A 25,240-nucleotide genomic window follows, 5' to 3' on the forward strand; every position below is an offset into this window, starting at 1 on the left:
ATTTTTATTTCAACCAACCAGACACTGTCTTTAAAACACAGAGAGGATACACAACTCTTAAAGGAGAGGCATTAGTCTCCTAGCTTGGAAGTCCTACACACATATTACGACTGTACTTTAAAATTCAAAGTGTTTATTTTACACAGCACCTGAAACAACTTTCTTTGTTCCATTTTCACTGTGTGGACAAACACCAACACACTGTTTTCTATTACAAGAAACAGCATTTATTGAAAATGGCACCTGGATTATTACATTTTTTTCTATATTCAGAATTGGAAATAAATTGCATTATCTCTGAAACTCCTGTATAGAATAGTTGTTTAAAGTAAATGTTTCTCAATAAGGAAAATATCACTGTCTAGCTCGAAACTTTTCCAATGCAATCCCACAAGAAATGCATAGTTAAAAAGTAGGCTGCTTGTTTTAATCAATTTGCATTTGACCTGAGTTCAAAAGAACACTCACTCTCCACAAATACAATGAAAACAAAGGGAATTCATCTGAGAGATGAAGAATAACTTGATCAAGGTTCTTCAAAAATTTGATTTTTTCTTTTCCATAGTCTAAGCTTGAAATGTTACTTTCTTCTGTCTCATTTTGAAGAAGTTGTTCCAGAATCATGCACAAAAGAAAAATATTCTCATACTGGGTGATGTCATACACAGACTGGGCCTGGGAATAAAAAAATCATTACATAAGTAGAGTGTGAAACATTTCTGCAGCTTAACATCTCAGATGACAGTTTAAGGAATACTGTAAAAATTTGCAGTATTATTTATATAATCAGTACACCTATACTTTCAGTATGATTACTTCTAAAAAATGTTTTCCTTTTTGTGGTAACAGTCAAACAATTAAGACTGCATCACACTAACAAACAAAAAATCAACATAATCTCCTCATTATGAGAGAGAGAAAGTTTGCTTTATGTAATTATCCACAGGCTGTGACATACCATAGTGATGTACAGAAAAACAGCTACAATAACAGCTTTGTTTGTTTTGGGCATAGAATTAGAATTGGTGGATTTCTGAGAAATAAAATAAAAAGAAAAAAAGAATTTTTTACTCCTAAATATAGACACTCATTTATTCAAGTGACACCTCCAAAAGCAAATTAAAAGTCCAAAATCTCAATCTCAATAGAAAATGCACAAGCCAGTTGTAAGCCACCTAAAGTAGAATATTCAGTTTGCCAAATAAGCTAGAACAAGGACACTGACCAAACTAATAATTTTTTAGAACTCTTACAACTTTATCCAATAGAAATTTACCTGTCCTGTATCTAGAAACTGGAAATTTACACATAAGCTATCTGTATATAGGAAATATCTGGTAAGATACAAACTTAAGCCTTGAAGAATTGTCTCTCTGGAATGAAATTTTGTGTCCTTAACAGCAAAATCTACCAATAATATGAGATGACCTTGCTCTGAAAAAGGCTGCAATTACAGTAGGTAGATGATCAGAACTGAAAGGTAAAATAATAGCTGCTAGAAAATTAATTATATATTTTAGAAAATGGACCAAGAGCTCTAGCAAATCTAAAGAACTGTTTAGACCCGAGGTACAAAGCCAGATCGGTCATGGCTTCCACATGGGTCTATGAAAACTCATCAAATCATTTTCCTCAGTCTAGATTACATACTGTAAGACTTTCCAAAGTGTGAAATCTATTATACAGTCATTGGTTTCACAAAAAAAAAAATACAAGTTTTTCTTGATTCCAAGAATTTGTTTCTGGACTGTAAGAAAAAGACAGCATTTTACCTTCTCCAGCTAAAACTGAGGAAGATGTTGGCTCAGAGATTGCTCATTTTGTTTTCTGAGAGAGCAGTAATTAAGCCTAAAATCTGTCTTAAAGCACTCTGGGGTAATGGTTTTCAGATAGCCTCCCACCTCAGAGACAAAATGAAGACACCACAGTCATGCCATTGCAAAGCCTCAATGTAGCAAAAGAATGTTGCTGAGTTTTCCAGAAATCTTGAAATGTAGGTTCATTACCAAAACATATCCCTAGCCTTACATACTCCTATTCTGTCTCTCTGGACCCCAGTAAGAAAAATGCACAGTTCAGAAGGTGCTGCTAAGAATTCAGTATTGACATTCTTATCGGAACAGACAGCAAAAAATGAAAAAGTATTACACCTTATTTCTGTGCTCACTATGCCTGCATATAGGAGGGAGACTGAAATGGTTTTCTGTATTTTAACACTACAGTTCTAATGAGTATATAATTAGAAGTCCCTAAATGGAGCAATTTTTGACAGCATCACCTTCTAAGAAAAATGTTTCTAAATTAGCATAATGAAAAACAAGAAAAGTGACTGACTGGAAACTATCAACAAATGGTCACCATTTGGTAAATTTTGCGTTTATGAAGAGAATGCTGAAAAACCTAAGTTTTCAGTAGAATCAACCCTGTTTTACTCTACTCATCCAGTCTAGGTCAGAGGTTAATGGAAATATCTTTCAAGAATCACTGAATTGTTTCCTCAAGTCAATACATTCTCATTTTATGAATAAAGAAGATTAATTCTCACAGGGAATTCTGTTCTTGACCCTTCCGTTTTTCTTTGAGAAATCCCTCTCCAAGTTACTTATTGCTGTGTTCAAGTGCTAAATACAAGAGAAACATTTTTCAGAGTACAGTTCAGACCATTTGGATAGTAGGCATTTTATTTCAAAACAAGTCAGAAATCATCTTAAGTGGATGGTCTATAAATAACCTCTGATCATTAAAAATTACAAACCCAACAATATCCACACTAAACGAAATCACAGAAAGAGATTATATATAATTGTTGTTTAATGTTTAAATAACATGCAGATATGCATCTCTAAAATATTTAAGGCAGGCATGCATGAAAGTCTTTACTAAAAATATTTTTGTTCTGTTTCTAGTACTACTGTGTTAAGATAAAGGGTAATACCAAATTGTCATGATGCAGGGTTCAGTTTTTAACTGATTAGCATGTCTCTTTAGGAGCTTTTTGTTTTGTGATTTGAAATGCCTCTTTCCTGAACAACCTCCCAATAATCATAATCCTCAGAACCATGTCAATTATTTACATGCCAAGTAAATTCAAACCAATATAGGAACTCTTTCAGTATCTCAAGCAAAATTAATATAATGTGAAATTCCTTATTTAAATTCATGCTCTCACAGCCCAAATTTTCAAAATATTTTTCATCTTTTATTCCATACGTTCTGAAATTCTATTTCTGTCTTTACTCACGCTGAATATCACTTTATTCTCAAGTGGATTCTTCAGTTTCAACTATTCTGCTTGCAGATCAAGAGCAAATGTGACTGCAGAAAGGGTCAAGGAACTACCAACAGTTAAATTCCAGAGGAGAGATCATCAGCTAAACTCTTAGAACAATTTAATCTACATCATGTGCAGTCACGAGTCCTGAGTAAGACAGTGCTGACAACACTTTAGAATCCTGGACAGCCTCATGCTAGAGAGGTTTCAGAAGCAACTGTAAGAATCTTGCAACAATAGTATCTGTCCAGACATAATTATTAGGCATACCCTGGAAAATACTTTTGATAGAATTTAAAGTGTTTATTCTCTGCTATCTCCCAAAGGGAAGATACTTATATCCCTGAGGCATCTATGCATTGTGCCTCTTGCACACATCACTTAGCAGGGTCATCTGTTACTAGCTCTTGTGACACACTGCATTACAAGAAATTCCCAAGACATCTTAAGCAATAATATTCTTATCTAGTAAGACAATTTCCACAACATAGTGCAAAAAATTAAATATGTCAGCAGCAGAGCACTGATGTTTCCATTTTGGAGTAAGAACCACAATTGCCTTGCAAGTAACATAAAACACATAAAGTTTAAAAACCCAAATTTTATCCCCTTTATCCAATTAAAGAAACCTAAAATATAAGTCAAAGCTATCTCATTTCTATGAAAAAGTATGAATCTGTAAACCTTCTTAGGATAACGGGAACTTATAAACACATTTTATTTCAATCTACAAGTCATATACTTCAAATCTGATTTCTCATGTATGTTATTTTTGAAATTTATTCTAAAATTATAAAAATTAATTCTTCACAAATTGCAGCATGTGAAATATATTGGTTTGATTTTGGTTCTGTTTTTATTTTTTTCAGAAAAGAAACTGAAATAAAGATTGTGAGTATATCTTGTCATTGTGTGGGTCCTTCCAAATTAAATGGGCTACTTAAGAATATTTCTAACTTGGAAATGAAATTATAGGATGCAAGTCCCTATTAGAAGAAAGCAATCAACAAAACAATCTAATGAAATTTTTCAATTATGAACTTCAGTATTAGAGAAAGGGCATTTTTGTGGTTTGTGTCTTTGGAGGACTTGCCTTCTTACAATTGTGAGAGTACTACATGAAATAACCATATTTGAAATAACAGACACTGTTTGTTGACACAAGAAATTAAGTTCTCGTCCTGCAAGAAGTGTTTTATGTACAGCAAGGCCAGTGCTTTAAGCAGGTCTTGAAAAGAAAAATATAAATGAAAATTTTAAAGGTAATAGGACATTAAGGTAATAAGATTAGGTTTTGAATAATAGCAATAATAAAAATTCCTCCATTAATTAAAATCACATCAGAAAGCAATGGATTGCTGAAAAATACAGCTACATTAGTTTCAAAAGATTTGATAGTTTACCTCTTTTAGAAAATGTACAAGAAGCTCTGAAAATAAATAGCAATCACTTTGCTTTAGTGACTCTAGCACTGGGCAAGCAACCCTGATAATAATGCAAGATACACATTTATTTGTACTGAATCATAATTAATTAATTTTTGAAAAGATTTTTTTTTTTTTTGGGCTGGTTTTCATCTCATAAGGCTTTTTTTCCCTAAAAGTATGATAACTTTGCCTCACATAGAGCTTGACTTCCTAAAATTATCTCTTCCAATGCTAGGGATGGAAAGAATCAACTGAACCTAGCAAGTGGCAGATGGTTGGTCCAAGGACAAACCAAGGCAGAAGGATGTCACAGAACGTGCCCTTGAATTGCTTGCCACAGCACCCTGTGACAGCTGAAAGCTCGTCTGGGGTGAAAGAAAAGTAAACAGTTGTATGACAGTGAAATCCACAGATACGCATAATCGATCAGTCAATCAATCAATCAATCAATCAATCAATCAATCAATCAATCAATCAATCAATCATTCTTCACCTGGACTAACACAAATAGATGGATACTGGGAGACTATTTTTGAAAACATCTCCAAATTCTTCTCAACATGTACTGTAAGCACAGTGAGAGGCAGAATGGCCATTCCCATGTTTTTCTATCTCAGTTTAATTGTCTGCCCCACCCTCTAGTAACTTACATTAACTTACCCTGAAGTAAGTTACTTTAGAGAAGAAAATCTTCTCTTTTTTAGTTTGCAGCTCTAAAAGCTTACAACCAGCGGCTCTACCTGCATCCCCCTTCATTTTCAATGAGATCAGTCCTTGCTCCAAAGCCAGAGACAGAATCCACCATTCCAGGTTCAAAATCATAAAGAAAAACAGCCCAAACATAAGCAAACCTAGGTGGTTTTGGACTAATTGAGAACAAATGTGTGTTTGATGCTTATATTTATCCGCTGCAGAAGAAAACAGAAAATCCAGGAAAAAAACCAAGACAAAACAAAACTCTTAAGGAGCAAGAGAAGTCATTCTAGGCATTGCCCTGTGTGAGGAAAAAGATAAGCCTGGCTGGAACATAAGACTAATGTTTGTAAGAGAAAGAGGTTGACATCTGCTTTCTGAATCCCTTTCATACAAGGAATCTAAGCCTCTGTATAATTTGAATTGATAAAAAATGATACGGCTAAAGAAGACAGGTTTCCTTCTCATTATGCAGTTACTTTTCATCTTCCATAATTAGAGGCTTAATATTCTATAACTGTTCAAGGCAATATTTAACTTAATATTAAACCAAACTTTGATTTAGGAAGAAGTGTTTAAGCTATGTATTTATCTTTCCTCTTGTTTAAGAAAAAATCTTGTATTTATTTTATAGATAAAAAATCTTCAGGAAAGTGTTTATATTTCACATATATATGTTTCCTCAAACTATTCTCCTCAAATAGATTAATAGATATAATAGATATATACTAAAATATAGACATAACTGAAACAAGACAACAATGGTTTTTCAGTGATTCTATCATCTGTCTTAAACACCCATATTCCACTACAATTATGTCAACAAATCCCATACCAATCTCTGAATTTTCAAAGAATATCATGAGAGTCTTCCAAACTTTAACAGTAAAACTCAAGAGATGCAGGAGATATGGAAGACTCGAGATATCATTTCATATATGTTTGACAGGGTTGACAAGCAGTGTTATCTTTCTTATTTCTTGTATTTTAAACTATGTGGAAGATGTCTGTAGAATAAATCTTGAGTGGGTTAATCAAATTTAACAACATGAAAATATTGCTTATACCGCTTAAAGATGTGAGAAATTAGAGATTTAACATATTTAATTGAAAATCAAATAAAATATAAAATGTCATGAAATCATGAGAACACCACACTGTATCTTAAAGTTTGCATACATGCATGAAAACTTAATTTTGGAAGGAATAAGACCTTTTGACGAAAAACATAAAACGGAAAACGGAACAGATTGCTATCTACAATTTTTTTAGGCTTTACAGAAACCAGATGGGTATGACTGTAAGCAAATATGGTTTTGCTTTCAAATTTTACTTTCCCTTTAATTATCTGGTAGACTCTTCTGGAGTAGACTCTTCTGGAAAGATCCAAACAGAGAAGTTGTCTAGACAACTTTACTTTTTAAAATTTGTTTGTTTGTTTGTTTGTTTGTTTCAGCTGCTTAGCAGCACAATAGTGTAAAAAGACAGGTTTTTAAGAGCTCCAGAGCAGCAGTTTAGAACGCGTGAGTGTCATGATGCTGGAAAGCAGAGATATGCAGTGCAAGATTGGCCTTCTAAAGTTCAGCATGCCAGCAGTAAGTCTAAAGACAGTTACACTTAGAAAAATCCTTTTGAAACTGAAAATCTGTAACTTGTGTGAAAATTGCAGCATCCTGACAGAACACAAAAAAAGCACAGTAAACTTGAAACAGATTAAATTCTAAATTGACCATCAGAAGCCAACTAGTTTTTCTAGCTTTGAAGAAGAAAATGTAAGAAATACACAGGAATTATTATATAAAGGAAAATGCTTATAATACTAAAATTTATCATATCAGGTGAAACAAATAATGAAATAATTATTGAAGAAAGTTCCATGCTCTGAGTTCTACTATATAGTGAAATTTACTGGGTTATACCAAGTCCAAGGGCTTCCTTTTCATAAAACTGGAATCGTTTGACTCCCATTTGAAGTACTCTGGGGAAAGTTGTCTGCTATGCAAGTAAGAGTTTCTACATAGCCAATCTGTCACCTGGATGATTCTGTAAATCTCAGATATGTTGGCTGACAAAGGCACAACTGGCCTTGACTAAAAGAAAATGTCTTAAAGAGTGCAGAGTCAAGCCAAAATTTGGATGTACAACACCACTATTTTCAGTGAGCACAGAGTTGTTTAGAGCAGGCCTCATTCCTTGTGCTAGAAAGACATTATCAAGAAAGGAATCTGAGAATGGAAGGGCTTGAAATGACCTAGAGGAAAGCAAAAGAAAATTCAGGAAGATTTACATGGCAAGAGAAGCATGTGCTTCTCTATACCAGCACATTTTTTGCTCTGGTATAATTTCTTATGCCAAAGCTTCAACACAGTAAAACTAACTAGAACTGAAAAGTACTGGGGAACTGCAGATTTTTTTATTCTTCACAGAACCGGTTTGAAGGATAATGTTCTGAGATTGAATTGGATACATTAGAGCTGAATACCCTAGCAAAAATACAGATGATTTCATCAAATGACTCTGCTAAAACAAATATTTAGGGGAAAAGAAGCTAAAAATGAGCAGAAGAGCACTCTTTTGCACTGAGTCACCTAAAAGAAGGCTATTATAACCAAACTACAGAAATATTATAGAAGTTTAAAGCAATTAAATTTGAATCAGAAGCACTAATTTTGGAAAAAATCACAACCACAGGAAAACCAACTCAACTGGAGCTCAAAGTACATTCAAAGTCAAAAAGGATCTGAACAAAGACCACTGAAACAACACCTGACTTGAGAAATCTAGAAGACAGTGTCTTAGGTAAGTGACTGAGGTGTCTGGTGGATTTGTTACAGAAAGGTGACATAAATTTACCTGTAGGGGCCCTTATGAGACCGTGATAACAGTGAGTAAGCTAAAGTTTCCAGAAACACATTGTCATTCATGCGAATAATGTATGACAACTGCATAAAAGAAATGTCATAGTACTGAAGAAAACCAGAATAACACTAGAGAGTAACATAAACAACGGCAGCAAAAAACCAGCACGTCAAGGATGCCACTGGAAGTCAAGAACATACTTGCACCTGTTGGAACTGAAGTTTAGAATGACTTGGGTTGGAAGGGACCTTAAAGATAATCTAGTTCTAGTTATTTATAAAAAAAAAAGGAGTTGAAATCCACCTTTCAGCTAAGGCTGTGATTTCCTCTGATGGCCTGAACCAAAGATAATATTACATGGACTGCATATGAAAACCTTTCCCATCTTCCTTAGCAGCTACAAACTGCTCTGCCATTCCTTTCTGTGCTGTACTCCCATCACCAACCTTTCGGCTTTTCTCTATTTTTTCCATCCCCTATCTCTAGAAAATTGAAGACAAATGTCCCACTGGCATGGCCATGAATCTGGGCCATGTCTCTGATTTTGAAATCTGGACGAAATACAATTTTTTTTTAAATTTGAACTTCCCACAAGAACCTGGTTTGGGGGGAAAAATGGAAAAGTGGAAAATAAGCAAACCTTCAACCTGAAGAAAAAGATGCAAATCTCTTCACATTCACTACAAAACCATGGATGTTTTGAAAAGGACTGGACTAGCAAAATAATTAGCACTATGTAAAACTCTGCAAGCTGCTTCCATGGAAAGCTGAGTTTTAAAAATGAAATTAGGATATGATATTTACCTGAACAATTTCAAGGCTTAATAGAGTTTCAAGAAGGTTACAGAAAACAGTCCCTGATCCTTACCACCATTAAGACAGCACATGACCTTTTGTGTAAAAAAAAAAATAGCATCAGTCTACCACAATTAAGATAATCTACATTCAGTAAATAGTCTCAGAGAGAACTCTGGTCTTTCTGCAGTTGCCAGCATCCTTGTCAGGTTTACTGTGCATCAGAATGCAATGTTAGATACAGTATTAATAGTATTTATTAAAAATTTGGCCTGAAAAGATTAGAAAAATTTTAACATTTCAGAGGATGACTAGCCTTTCAAAAAGATAGCTTAGCTTCAGTTTGGGAGAGGTTTGGGGTTTTTTTAATTAAATGATCTGGAAAAAGAAATAAAGCATGTTCCTAAGTGTGGACCAGATGAAAAAATTCAAAATACCTCTAGTTATTTTACATACCACATTATTTACAATCAGGTACTAATTACCAGTAGGCAATACATACAAGAATTTAGCAAAGCTTTTTAAGTGCCTTTAGAAATGCAATTCTTTCCTCTTTGCTCTAAATTTAATGCAATTTAACATAATTGCTTCGTTTATCAAACAAGATTTAAATCATGTGAAAGATATTAAAAGATCATATTAACAAGTCATACTACACATACAGGCCACCTAGCTCTTCAAAAGTATTTCAGATGACTGCAGGAATACATTAACACAAACATGACAGAAAATCATTAGAGACTGACTCATTTAAAGAGGAGAGAAGAAACAAAATCAAATCCTGTCAGAATTGAGGTACAGGATCATCTTTGCTATGCTGTAACTAACTAGAAAATTTCTAGTTTTTAGAAGGTCTGGACTATCTGGCATAGCAATTGCAGCATTACAAATGAGTGAAAGACATCAGCTGCAGTATAAAGAAACCCTCCTATTTTAAAGGAGGGTTTCAATCTTCAAACTTCTTTTATTAAAAAAAAGTCACTACTCTTGTGCTTTTGTGGAGAATATATATGCACAGGGAAAACTTCTGGGATAATACAGCAACTTGCAGAGTGAACAAATAAGAAGGAGAATACTGTTACATTTTTATGGCTCTAAGGTAGCCATGCAATTAATTCCTGCAAGATTCCCTGATGACAGCGAATTAGCCAATAGGGAACTCATGCTCCGACTGTTTCTGCTACTGAATTTAACTCATTTAAATTGAATTAAGGTTCTTCTATGCCATATGGACACATAGTCATTTATTTAGTAAAGCTTTTAAGCTTTCCAGTCTGAAATGTAAAAATTTATCATTTGGTTTTGTCCCAGTTCCATCTCTCTTTCTTAATACTCTGTATTTTATATTCCCTATTGGAGAGGGAGGAGATAGGATTATCACCATATAGAACTATAGCTCATTAAATGTTCTTTTTGGTTCTCAATCCTCTAGACAATAAGAATTTAAACACTTTGACTTTCTTCACCCAAAAGGGTTAATTAGTCTCCTTCCACCTTCTGTTCCCTTAGTGGGATCTTAGTCTAGTGTTCAGCAAGGTCCACATTGAACCATTACTACTCTGTCTGTTACTTAACTTCTCCATGAAACTTTGTCAACTGCTATATTCTCTTTCCAGAATAAAATATGACCTATGATTTGTTCCAAATACTTCTGCCCCCAAGTGACACAGGATTTAGCAACAAGAAGGAAATACATTTTGGGTATTTTTTTTCCCAACCCAATATTTGAATGTCTAAGATTCTATCAGAGTTATCAACTCAAATACTCATGTGCAGATGAAGGAACTTAGTATCTTAATTTTAATTCCACTGTCTTTTAGAAAAGAAAAAAAAAGGAAAAACCTTAGCTGAAGAACCTCCTTTCCTTTTACAGGAACTTGCACTTGTTTTTAGGATCAGAAGAAAACTTAATCTGTTGTGAAAGATCTTAATGAGCATCATTCCTTGAAAGGGGCAAAGTTAACAGCAGTTCCAGGTAACAATATGAAAAATAAAACTTCTGGCTGTGATAATACAAATGTACACACAAAGATATAAAGTAAACACAATTCTTAAAATAAGGGATTATAGTCAAAATTGGAAAAAGTAATAAATAATAAGAGGAATATATTAGGCCTCTTGGGTCTACTGCAATCTGAGAGTAGGTATCTTACAAAACTTTTCTTGAATTAGGCTGTCATGTGGGTGATGGTAACACCATTATTTAAGTGGACCCAACTCTGGCTGTACGTGTGGGACAGTGAAGAAGGATAGCCCCACTAAGTATGATGCACAGAAGTGGATTCCTCTGAAAAGTAACTGTCATTAAGGCAAGGGATCTTAATATGGTTCTAAAATATTTAGTGAAAAGAAATATCTCATCTACTCTATCATTTGAAAGAATGAATTAGCTAAAGGTAGATGACCATAGAGAAAGGCATTTTTCTAGGTAAGTATGGAGACTTGAACTTGAAGGTACTCCTTATGAAAACTGTACAACACCTTGCTTGACAGGGAATATCAACACAACCACTGCTGTCTATAACATTCATATGATGAATGAATAAACCTTGGACGAAAAACTCACGAAGGCATTACACAAACATTGGTCTGCCCATTGAGGGAGTTTAGGCAGAACTTTAAATTTGCATAAGTACCTTAATAACTAGCTAGAGAAGGTGATGATGCAAATCAGTGCAACTTCTTCCCAATTCCAATGTCATGCTTCTGGTCTTATGCCTAGAACTTAACTTTTATTCACATTTATATTCCACTTGTTCCCATGCAGCCACAGAAATATCAACAAATGAAATGAAAAGTAAATCATTCCTTCACCCAAATGAAATGAAAAGTAAATCAACCTATGTTGATTTTTTATTTTTTTGGTTTTGGCTGGTTGGTTGGTTTGGGGTTTTTCGTTGGTTTTGCTTTGTTTTCGTTTAATTTATCTATTAATTACATAGGTTGAAACTGGAGATTTTTATGAGATATTCTGGCCAACATCTGGTGACAAAGGAAGCATTCTAGACATGGATGTACAGTGATCTTATGATCAAATCAGAATGAATGGCAGGCAGAAAGGCCTCAGGGATCAACCTGGGAAATAACACGTAGGATCATCCCAGAAGCATACAGAGTATACACGTGCTGAACAGTACAATACCACCTCACGACTTTCCATGAGGATGACAACTAATTTTCTAGAAGGATTTGTGCTGCTTTTCCTAGGCTCTCACTTAGTAAGCAACTGAAAAAAGGAAGGAGGCAGAATCCCATGCTTGTGGGAAGTCAGAGCTCACAAAAGGAAGTCAGTTGTGTCATCAAGAGGAGCATAAGAAGTCTGAAGACATGGAGCTTTGAAATACTACCAAATCCCCAAGCCAGAGGTTTGGTCTAGCCTGAGGTTGTCTGAAAGAATTCAAGCAATTCCAAAGGTAGCACTTCTGATATACCACAATCTTGAAATAGTAATAATGAAGTAATGCCAGACACAGTACATGCATCTCTTGCTGAAACATGAAATTAAAGACTTTTTTCTGGATAAAGTCAGTGCCTTTTGCTGCCTTTCTTTGGCTTCATTGGAGGTGAATGACAGAGTTGCTGCTAACAGCAGAAATTGTGCAAAGCTTCACGAATTTTTTTCCTTAACACTGAAAATAGGCAGTAGATCCTGAAAAGTCAGCTTACTGCCTTCAACTCCTCAGGGAATCATGATTGTTTGGCACAAACATCTTTAATTTCACAGCTCTGTTTGAACATTAAGTTCATACTGCCTGACTTAAGACACTGCCTTTTTGTCAAGCAAAAGTGCACAATAGCAAAAAAGGTAAACTATATTTGGTGATTAGCAGGACTATAAGAATTGGGAGATTCAGACAGTCAATAGAACATTCTTTTAAACCAATGTTTTCTCATCACATTTGTACCAAAAAAAGGAAAAAAAAAGCTTAGCAGATCAGGTGGGTAATCCACAAATCCACATGCATTGCTTCTTTCAAAGGTGGGAGACTATTGTGATGATGGAAATGATCTGATCATCCCATCCTTGCCAATGGGTACCCCCTTCTCCCTCTGAAAAACCAAAACAGTCTTGGAAACACCCAGAAACACTTTTTTTTTTTTTTTAATTTCCATTTTTTAAACTCTTTAGTACATTTAGGACTCCTTTTTTTAAATTACAGCATCCTCTAACAGTTTCTGAGAACAAGAGATATGTTAGAATCTCACTGTTTTCAGAATTTACTCTTCAAATTCAGCCTTTAGGGTCCATTAGATGTGGATTCTCAGAGAAGGAGGATCACAAAGTATTGGCTGAATTAGATCACAAAGTATTGGCTGAAAATTCTGCCTTAGACAGAAGCACATCTGCAGTGATATCAACAGCCAAAAGGTGGCTGTTATCAACAGATAAGAGGTGAATAAGGAAGAAAGATTACAGAGAATTAGCTCATACGACAAGAATTTTTATGGAATATTCACACAAAGAATGTAGCTAGAATGTTCTTGTGCAGGATCTGAAGATCAGGAAAGGAAATATACTAGATATTTAACAAAGGTGTCTCTTTCTCAGATGCAGGGATTTTTCTTACCTTCAAATTTCAATTTAGTTCTTGCACAATGATAAAGGGCAGGGAAAGATACTCAGTTTCTCTTCTTTGTATCATGCACTGGTTTATATACTTCTGTTGCTACTCTCACTTGTTTGCTCTTTAAGTCATAATTTTTGGTTCTCTCAGAATCAAGGATTTTACAAGTCTTTATATATGTTGTGTTTATCCAAAACTCTCTCTAGTCTGTTACGTAGTTTCTGAGAGGACATTATCACATGACCAATTTTGCTGCCAATCATCATTTATATCTTTACTTGTTTCTCTTAAAACCTTAATAAATATTTCAGAACAGTTACTCTGCCTTGGAACAATATCTATAACCTTATTTTCTGCAATCAGTTAATGACATTAAAGAACCAGCTCTTGAGGGTTAAACAAAATAATAATTCATTACATTAATGAATAAAAATTACAGTAACCACAATCTTCAAAATTTAAATTCACAATAGCTAGCACCACCTTGCTACCTTAATTGATTTAAGAATAATGACAAAATACTTGGAGTGGTTTTTAATTTGCTGCTCTTGCATGCAGTATGATTTATCTTAGGATTTAAAACTGTGCTTAATTGCATAATAAGTGACGGCAATATGTGCAACAAGTTTTTATTAATATCACTGCCTGTCATACTTCATATTGAAAACAATCTACATTGGCTCACCTATAAATTGAACTTGCAACACAGGCCTACTTCACACTGAGTAGCACATTAGTATTCTACACAGACTGTAATTGCCCTTCCACTGCTTTTATAATACTCGTGTTTTGAAATGCTCTCCTTGCATTTATATTAAAAGCATTTGAAAAGACAGTCATTGAGTGGTGGGAATAATTTTGTAGGAACACAGGAACATTTTTTAGATTTATTTTGACTTTGTGCATGTCTGAAAGTATTTCTTTGCCATTTGTTTTAAGAAAGAAGTTAACTATTTCATGTACAGTGACTCATCCAGTAACTGCAGTATCCATTGCCGAGACAATCAAGCTCTTTAGAAAGACATAGCATGATAGTAACATGATTAGAGCATACTGACACAGATGATCAAGAGACTCATACAAATTCATAATCTGTCCTAAGAATGAACTCTGGATGTTAACATGGTTTGAAGGCAAATTAAAGAGGAGAAAATGCAATACAAATGATCTGTGAGAAAATTAGCATAGCACAATACTTAAGGATAGTTCTGGTTAGAAACTGTGAGATAGCAAGATTGGGTGTCCTCGTTTAGAATGGCATTCTCCAATTTAGTGCTCCCACTGAAACCACGCTGCCACTTGCTCCCCCCTCTACCCCTCCCCCTTTGGAGGGCTGGAGAGGAGAACTGGAGGCACAAATGCTAAAGATCATGGTTCAAGGGAAGAGCAACTCACTGGAAATAGCAAAGAGATAAGAAAATGAACAGTAACAGCAACAATACTGATGACAGAGTGGACAAAAAAGAGGGGAATGATTCACACAAACCACCACATAACTGCTCCCTCCCTACTCCATGGCTATAGGAACAAACCCCTTTCTCCTCAGAAGAGATGTCCTTCCTCTTGCCCCTGGCAATGACATGAGGTGGTATAGAATAACCTCCTACTCCTGGCTGTGCCCCTTCCTGGCTATTGTAAAAATTAATCCTGTCGTGGCTGGGATCAGGACACTGAGAAAATGTAATGTGTCTAACAGGAAGGCGACACAACGACACAAGTGTTTTTCCTGTTTATTCCCAGACTGGTTTTACTGTTCTTATTTATCAAATGTGTATGTTATGTAAGTGGTACGTCAAGTGGTATGGTAAAGAATATAGCAAGCTGTGAAGAACAGCACAATCTGTTAGTCTAAGTCAGCAAGTAGGCTGTACAAATCTATCTCTTTGAAAAAAAAAGTAATTCTTTGTAAGAAAATGAGACACCAGAAGCACTTTTTTGTACTGATTTCATTTAAAAGGATATATAAAAATCTCCTTCCCATTTCCAACTTGAAATAAAAGCTTTAGGTGCTTCACTATGGAAACCAGTTAGGGTTTGCAAACTGCAATACTGCAGGTGAGATGCACAGAAAACCAAAATCTAAGATGCGCCCTCTTCTTTAACTAACAGTACAAAGAATACCTGTTGGGGTTTTTAAATCAAGACACAAACATGAATATTTACTAAAAATTAAGTGCAGTTTAGCTTCCAAAAGTAGTCAATAAAAGTATGAAGTTTTAAAACTAGAAAAATCAACAGTCTTAAAGCAAACTGTATAGTGAAATAGTAGGGAAAAATTATTAATAATCCAAAGCTGACAGAGTTGCAAAAAGATTTGAGAAAGACAGCAAAAACTGGCTGACAGCAAAAAGCCAAGCAATGACAGTGACTACAGTGACTCACAAGCCACTTTGAGCAGTGGGCTAACTAGGAAAACACATCTACTGCTCAGTCTCAAATATTATGTACAAACAGGCCCACAAATTAAGCACAGAAACAGTTAGGTGGTAAGAAATTAGTTACTTTTAGAATTTACAACAGACAGAGCTTGGATGTGTATTATGTGTAGCATCTCTTTAAGTTTGTGAAACGTTTTTGTTTCCATTTTTGTGTATCAGACTGCAGAAGGCTGAAATTTTACACAGTCCATAGATTAAAAGAAAAAAAAAGTAAAAAAAACCCAAAAGCCCCTTTCTTACTTAGAAATCAATTCTCAAAGTCTTTCATTTTGCTGTACTCATATCTTATGACATAAGACATAACCTTCCTAATTTTAAATTAATATCCATTCATTGGTATTTCTACAGCACAACTGCCCTTGAAGGGTGGAAAGATGAGGTAAAACCAACAAAATGAACAAATTCAGATTTTTCTGAACAAATATTTTTACTTAAAGTTCTTACAGCAAAGAAACACAAAAACAAACCACAGAAGTAATTCTGCCTCTATTAAAAAAGAATTCCAAGTTCTTAATTAAAGAAAGAATCATAAAGTATCTGAAAGTAATAAATCATGTTTATGAAGTTTTTATATAGCCTGACTTTTAAGTCAAGAAAGGACCAAACACACCACACTGCTTGATCTGAAAGTTCCCAAAAAGTGAATTTAATTGTCTTTCAGAAATACACACAATTTTATCCTAAAGAAGACAAACTACAGAAGTCACTGTTTTTCCATGTAAGTTGCTGGTATAACAGCTGAATTTTCCAAGTACCAACGCTGGAAATGAAAAAGTGTGCTCATGTAAAAGCGACTTATTAAAAGAAAATGTGAAAGCACTGATAAAACATTAAACAATCTATATGTGGGAAGTAGAACAGGTGGCAATGAATGGAACTGAAGGTAAGGTAAATATTGTCATGCAAGTAATTGATGAGAGAAGCTAAAAGACTCATAGAATATAATTAAGTGCTAGAGTAAAAAACCCTGTCCCACTGAACAACCAAAGTAATAAAACAATCACAAAATAGAAAAACAAAACCAAACAAAAAAGCCCCAAAACAAACACCACCACAAAAAAAAAAAAAAAAAAAAAAAAAAAAAAGAACTTTAAAAGATATCAGAAGAAAAAGTAAAGCCACAGATAAAAAAGAAATATACCCTACTAAAGGGAAGTAGGAAAGTAAGTAGATATGAAAAAAATCCAAACCAGAAATAGTCTAGAATGGTTTCTGCTCTCCAATCCTGAAGGGGAAGAAAAAAAAAGATATTGCTATTCCATATGATAGTGTGGATGGAACTAAAAAACTGAGGATATGAAAAATAAAATCATCAGCAACAACCCAAGACTTCATTAGGAGATGCTCTCAAATTCCTCCCAGAGCACCTTTGCAGTATTTCTCACAATGAATATATGTCAAAACCCATATTAGAACATCAACTTTGTATATTAATTCTAGATTAACTGCTTGGAAGATCTGTTTCACCAGAATAATGCATTTGCCAAAAAGGCAGTGGAGCCTATTTGCTAGGGAATTTCCTTTATTCTAGTACAGTTTTGAATTGACTGGAACACAGTTCTGGCTCCATGTTCACACTGAATGTTATGAAAATACAAATAATCTAGTGTAAAAAGTGTTGAGTTCAATACAAACATAGCATTTCATGGTTTGGACACAATTAAAGAATATCGAAGGAAGCAGACCTTTCTTTAACCCCAGAAAGTTCTTGGCACTAACAGATATTTGATTAAATTACAAAAACATATTTTTTACTTCTACATAGTTAATTAATTTTAGAATAGCATGAAGAAATAGAAAAATAAAATTTATTATTATGGCTAATCATTTCAGGGACCATAATTATTTCTCAAACAGTATTTGTAAGATGCCAATTTATTTTAAGTATCACAGTTCACTGCTTATGCTCCTGGATACAATTGGAAACTAATATAACCCATCTATGTTTTATTTATTAGCTTAGCAGACAGATGTGCACTTACTGAATTTCACACTAATTGCTAAAATTTCCCTATAGCAACAAAGCCCTGAAGGCCTTATTAGAAATACGTCAATGAAAAGTGGAGGTCTGTTTCTGGGTTTGCTTTTTACATGCAAATGCTTTTACACCTAAATATTCAGACCTTGGGGGTAAAAAATCTTTTGCCAATGATAGAAACAATTATGATTGGATAAGAGAATTGTCCATTGCTGCTCCTGCAGACCCTTAGTATACCGTAAGGGCAAGTAAATCAATATGCCTCAATTTCAACATAATTAAATCCATAAAATATCCACAGGCTGCGCTGTCAACTTAGTTTCATAACTACACCGATAGCTTCAAAATTTCTGAAATTCTTTGTATTTCACATGATGCCTTTGACTGAAAATCCTGTGTCTTTTAAATTCCTACTGGAGAAACAAGTTCCTTAGGAATAAGTTGGTATTTTAGACTCTTAGCTTTAGAATTTTTTATTACTTTTTTAAAGTCTTTGGAATTTGGAACTTAGCATAGGGAGGTAATTTAAAAGTAAGATATTACTGATAAAATGGCTACAGGCATGTTATCTTTGTCAGTGAAATTCCAGTAGTCTGTTTCCTGCTGAGTCAATGAAAAAAAAATTCAGTACCTTGTGCAGAGATTACAACAAAATTTTCCATATTTGTTTTATTCCAATTCCCCTATGCGCAGAAATTCATTGGGAGCCATCACTTCTGCAAACATGAACTGCACTCAGCTGCTCACAGAGAACTGAAATCTGCAAATGGATACTGATTAAGGTGGAAGAATAAAGTCACACTCTTTCCTAACACTGAACTGCTTATTCGAAGAAATAGCAGTCATGAAGAATGCATCTCTAAAGACAATACAACCAGAAAAAAATCGGGATCTTTTGGCTGGAGAGGTGGTGGTGCTACATGTAGAGTTAAAAGCAATGTTGCATGCTGCTATTCTGACAGAATTTCTCATAATTGCAGCAGTCACAGTAAAGTGTCTAAAACTGCCAGCAGAGATATTTAAAATGCCCTGCACTGGCGTCTCTGCCTTCACTTTTCAGGCAGAAGAATAATCAGGAAGCAGCTTGGGATGACAAAAGATGTGCCAGGGTGCCAAGCCAGCAAATGATCCTTTGGCTCTATAGGCAGATCTGCTTCTCTGGCTTGGCAGCAGCTCTCCAGGGTGCTGTCTCTCAGGACTGGAGACTGATGGGCTACCAGGGGCACATGGAAAAGCAGGAGCCCTCCCAGTTACTTTCCCTGCCACAGAAAGAACAGCTTTGCCATGGCAACTGTGCTATGAACTCTTCTATGTTTAGTACATCTTATTTTGGATATATCTTTCTGGGGGTTGGGTTAAAACCAAAAAATTTCTTCCCCATTCCAACAGTGTTAGGAATCAATAAGACTGCATTGCTGGAGCAATCTCAAATACTCTTATCTTTGTACCCTGGTAGCCCCCCAAAATCTCTGCTTAATTTCTTCTTTGAATATCTCACACTGCAGTTTAAAACTGTTCAAAGAAGAGCAGTAAGAGAAGAAAAATGTGGATGGCATGAAAACAATAATAAAGTAGTACAGATATCTTGCACTACTAAGATTTCTTTTCTCTTTAAACCAGACATTTTTGCTTGATACTGAATACATATTACTGTGATTGATGTTTTCTTACAGGAATCATAACAAAAGTGGAGGATACACAGTTTGAAAATGCAGTTAGAATACTTCAGGTTTGCTAAATGTGGTACACTTTGTGAATGAGGAGACAAAGGAGAAAATTGTGTTTCAGGGCATCAGGTAGAAGAGACAACCAGGGCAGACATCACTGACAAGTACAGGTAGCATTAGGTAAGAGTGTTCCATAAACAACAGAAAATGATGAAGCCATGCATTACACAGAGCCATAAAAATTTGTGATACAAATTAAGGGCTATGTGAAGAAAAAGAAGCAAGAATTATAAATCACGAGGAAGGATTTATAGAATCCTTCTATATAGAAGGATTCTATATAGATTCTAAATAGAAGAAAAGGAAACTCCATTATTGTTACATGAAAAAATTCTCAATTCTTGTCTTAAATATTATTAATTCTAAGTTAATTCTATTATTTCAAGAGTACCCAAACTCAGGAAGTACATAATATTAGCACAGTATAAATGCAAAAATTTAAAGTAATTTGACTGTAAAATGCAGTCCTCTAGTGATTGCAACAGGTTCTGGATCTGTTCCTTAAATTTTGAATTCAGTAGTATTCAGAATTACTATTGGACCATGAGTTCTAGGAAAGATTTAGTTTCCCTTAGACGGATTTCTTCCTCAAACAAATATTTTAATAAATAGATAATACATAGCAAAACAAAACAATATTTAGTCAGTACTACTGATTTGAGTTGATTAAACATAAACCTGGCTGGACAATTGTTTACAGTACATTCATAATTTCTCTTACTATACAATTATATTTTATATATTGCCCTATATAACTTTATGCAGCTGTAATACTATTTCAACATATTCTATCAATCTTGCTTGGGGATTTTTCTTGGGTTTGCCTTTTTTTTTTTTTAATTAGCTTTTACTTAATTTTAGGCAATAAAATTCAGATAAAGACAAAACTCATAAGCTATTATTAAAGAATGAGGCAAATAATAATTGTAAATGATAAATAGAATCAATAACAGCTTTCAGATTTGATGTATTAACACATTCTTAAATTCAGCATCTGGACAAATCTGTGTAGAAAGGTGTTTGGACTAAATGACTTCTTCTGACCTCAGAATCCATGAATCAATAATATAATTTAACTCTCAAATGAATTTAAAATATTTTGCAAGGAAGTTAAGAAGTAGGTCCTGAAATTGAAATGTATGCTAAAATACATTTTGAAGAACAGCTCTTATGATAAATAGACATATTCGAACATGAGAAAAAAGGTTCTTGAGTATTATTTTGTCATTAGCATAAAACAACCCAGAACAGCTGAAATTCTTTGAAATGCTGTTCAAGTGAACACAGCTGTAATCTACTCATTACTCAGGTCCTTACGTGTAACTGTGCACAACTCTCTAAGGTCTCGATCAGTGGTGCGGGCCAGTCTTCAGCTACTTTTTTTTTCCCCAGTTTCAAAGCCCTCTCTTAAGATTACTACTTCCTCCATCTTTAGAGATAAATTATATTATACACAGGTGTTACAGTGAATACTGAATATTAGCAGGGACATCAGAAGTAATCTGTCTGAGAAAAACAGAATTCACAGGACTCCAAATATGAAATCCCTAAAAAGCTTCCTCTGATGCAAACCAGTCACTTTTGTGCAAAAATTACCTGTTTAACATGCCTGCCAGGACACATCTCATCTACATCCTGAATTTTTATTACTGCCTGAAGAAGAAAGTTTTAATCTCTTGCAATTTGAAATCCTGACCGTGGGATGCATTAGTAGTATTCTAATATGAGTCAAATATTGGAAATTTTCTGTAAAGCCTCTTTCCTCACCTACTAGCATTAATTATTACATCCTATTATACCAATCTCCCCAAAACTAGTATTCACACTCTTAGTTAGAACAGTATTTCAATTTCTTCTAAAACTCAGAAGCAGGGGAAATCTGCAGTGTAGTTCTGCCTCCTTTTCCGCCCTTTGTGAGAATTTTGCCTGTAATTATTAATGTTAATATAATATATAAATAGGTATTTAAGAGCTCAGATATACAGCTGAAAGGGTGAAGAAGTGTTTAATCTCACCCCTCACCCTGAGACAGATTCCTGTATACTTATGGCACCTCCAAAAGATGCTCATGAATGTATTTCAGTACTTCAGTAAGTTTGACATGCAACCTTAATCACCAAGTACATTTCTTCTTGTTCACACCAGTACACCAAAGGATTACTCCTTGTATAACAACTTTTCATGTTCTGGGAGGCAATTACACCTTCTCTTCCCCCTCAGTCCTCTCTTTTTCCAGATTATTTTATGGAAACTAACATTTTGTCAACAATATCTCTGAACACATCAAACATGCACACAAATAATCCCCTGAAGATTACTTATAAAAGATGGAAATGCCTTATTCTATGATTTATTGTATTTTTAAATAGATGCAAAACTTTAAAAACAAACCCAAACCATAAACTAACCAATAATAATTATTTTTAGTGATTATAATTTATTTTTTGCATTTTGATCAACTCTTTCTCATATATCATACATTGCCTAGTTATATATTAGCACAATTATAATGAATACTACATTAAAATTATAATGACTATTAGTCCTCATCACAAAACACCTTTTACTGCTTGGCCTATTTAGCAACACTAGCTGTAGAAAACAGATGAATTTTGAGAAATATAATAATTTTTCTATTATTTCATAAGTTTCACATTCCATTATTTCCCAAGTTACACTTTTCCATTATTTCACAAGTTAACCTTTAAGTAAGTTACACTTACTGATTAGTTATGCTGTATAGCAAATTACAAAATATTATTCCATAAAAAGATAAATCTATAAGCAGTTTAATTCCCATGTGACTCTCTAAGGCCATTAGGGAAGCAGAAACTGTCTTCCTTTTTGGTAATCTTAAATCATGTACAAGGAGAATTTCAGCAGCTTTATGCTTTCCCCGAAAGTTAACTTCCTCTCCTTTTTCTACACTGATATCTACACTCAAGAGAAACAGATGGGTTTAGAAAGAGCTGTCTTTTGCATGATAACTAATTTTTAAGAACCCGTGACCATGGAAGACTGCATCTTGAATAACCCACAGACTGGAATTGGCTCCTACACTAAAAAAACATAGGTAAGAACTTCTAATTAATTAAATTCAGACACTCAAATTTAAGTAGATTCTTCTTCCAAGCTAAGCAGAGTTGAGCAGTTCTTGAGGAACCACCATGCAGAATAAAGTAGTGGGACACATTCCAAAGGTTGGCCAAAGCATTCACTAGCAGAATCATGAAACATAAAGGAAATTAAGGTCTATGATTCAGGCAATGTTCTTTAATACTGCAAATAATGAACTTATTTATTTTATAGAGTTTTTTAATGTACTACTAGCTCCCTGCTTTTACTAGGAATGGCAGTTTTAAATCCATTTAATGGCACTACAATCCTAATTTTTTTCTTATATGCCTACAGGTGTTTGGCTGTGATTTGTTTTTTTTGGTTTGTTTTTCTTTTTGAAAATGGTTCTTGCTTCTGTTACTACAGAGAATGGATGATGCTCAATTAGAAGAAATATTATTCAGTATTTTTTCTGTTCTTGTTATATGCATGGGCATGAAAGGTGTAGTATTCTGTCTCTGCTCTGAAGACAGAATTAATACTTTCTTTTTTTTTATGAAAATCATTGCTATAATCCCACACATACCACAAATATGACTTTAACTTCATAAATGCTTTTAGAGTGAGGTAGTGATTTTCTACTTTTAAGAAAGAATCTTTCCAATGTAGCTGCTAATGTATTCATGGCTGTCCAGGACATGAGTTTACAATGCCTGCTATTACACAGAAATGCATGCATTCAAAGCAAAGCCCATGCTGGCTTCTGTGAAAACTGTGGACACTTACGTCTTCCTCTTCACAGAGAAAAATGGTCTGAGAAAGAAAACAAAGTTTCAGTCTAAATGGTAAACATTTTCCAAATTTACAAACTGAAAAAACCCTCTAATGATAGAAAACATTATCATTTACCTGATCTTCAATGTGGGTGACTTTTACTGTGTGAGAATTGATTATTTTGTCTTGCTTCTGAGAGAGAAAAGTATTCTTTTCACATTATACCTGAAAATTTATTCTGTTTTCAGCAGATGGTACAATAATGTCTTTCAACAATACAGCATTTATCTGACAGAAGTACAACCCACTAGTCTAATTTTGCTATCAATATTGGAAATACTAACTGGAATTATACACCATTTACTTTTGAGAAAAACATACCTATTATCTAGAATTACTTCTTATTTTCAGTGAGAAAGAGTTTTTAAGCTTAAAAGTGCCTTGCCCTCTTCAGCCCCAAACTTCTGGTATTACCCTCTCCTGGCTACTCTGGAGCTAAGAGTCTGTGAAAGACATACAAGGTTTGGTATGTAATCAGGTTTGAGAAGTAAAAGGAAGGTAATTGTAATGGGGTTTAGGTGGCTGGAAGGGAGGTGTGGTAACATCAAAGACCTAGAAGTAGCAGACAATGAGAATATCTAGATGGATACAGAAGGGAGGTTAAACACAGAGAAGGATCACCATGTTGATGACTCCTGCTCCTGGCAAGCTCTAGATGTAATTTGAGTTCTCAGTAATATTTGGTCATTTACCTGGTCCCTCTGCCATGACCTAAACAGCAGCACTTTACCTCCCCCAGAAGCAAAAAAAAAATGTATGTTCTCTGACATGAGTGGACACAAAGAAAGGTTCATCAAGTTTATCATATAAGCTGCATGCTTCCCAACTAAACTACATATCCAGGTGAAAAACAAAACAGCTCCTAAAAGAACCGAGTACTCCAGTTTCTAGAAAAATAATTTTGCTAGCTTGCTTAAGTTATTCAAGACCCTTCTTAAAATCAGGCAAGTTCTAAATTAAACAGAGAGAGAAGCTAATGTGTTGCTTTCCTTGAAACTTCTTCCTTTGTTAAAACAATTTAAAAATAATAAGAGAAAAGATTTGGAATGTACTTAAATATAATTAGTTCTAGTTGTTATTCAAGGTCCCTCGGAAATATCTTTCAGACCTGGAAGGCTATGGGCTAATTAAGTGGGTTATGTGCTATCCTCCAAGTTTCTTAGGTGCATGAAGGCTTTTCTACAGGATGTTTGAGAAAAATTAGGGGTTTCAGAGCATGTCTCAATATTCACCTTATGTTTCCATAAACTGACAATTATACCTTCACTAGTTTGTAACTCCTAGAGTGTTACTGAAGCTCCTATAAGCTTTCCTGAACAGTATTACTCCTTCATAGGTAGAAAAATGACTTGTCCCTACATGAGTTAACATCTTTTCTTTTAGGAACTCAACTAATTTGCAACTATAATCTCACTTTTAGAAAATTTATCAAACACAGTAGGTTTAGAGATGACACAACAGCAGAAGTGATGGACACACCAGAGCATACACCAGAGCATTGTGCTACCATTCAGAATGATCTCAAAAGGTTGGAGAAACTGGCCAAAAGAAATCCTGAGCTGCTGCAAATAGAAAAACAGTATATACATATATATA

The 25,240-nt window shown here is 34.5% G+C and overlaps 1 protein-coding gene across 1 annotated transcript in view; it reads right to left on the reverse strand.

Moving 5' to 3' along the window:
* Nucleotides 1-309: 309 nt before the first annotated feature.
* MEI4 (meiotic double-stranded break formation protein 4) overlaps nt 310-25,240 on the reverse strand; it is a 65,607-nt gene continuing 40,676 nt past the window's right edge. Inside the window, exon 6 of the mRNA XM_050972902.1 lies at nt 310-675. Within this exon, the coding sequence (XP_050828859.1) occupies nt 427-675 (249 nt within the window). The 3' untranslated portion in view covers nt 310-426. The remainder of the gene's footprint in view (nt 676-25,240) is intronic.

The sequence above is a fragment of the Serinus canaria genome, chromosome 3 (genome assembly GCF_022539315.1).
Source record: "Serinus canaria isolate serCan28SL12 chromosome 3, serCan2020, whole genome shotgun sequence".
NCBI lineage: Eukaryota > Metazoa > Chordata > Aves > Passeriformes > Fringillidae > Serinus > Serinus canaria.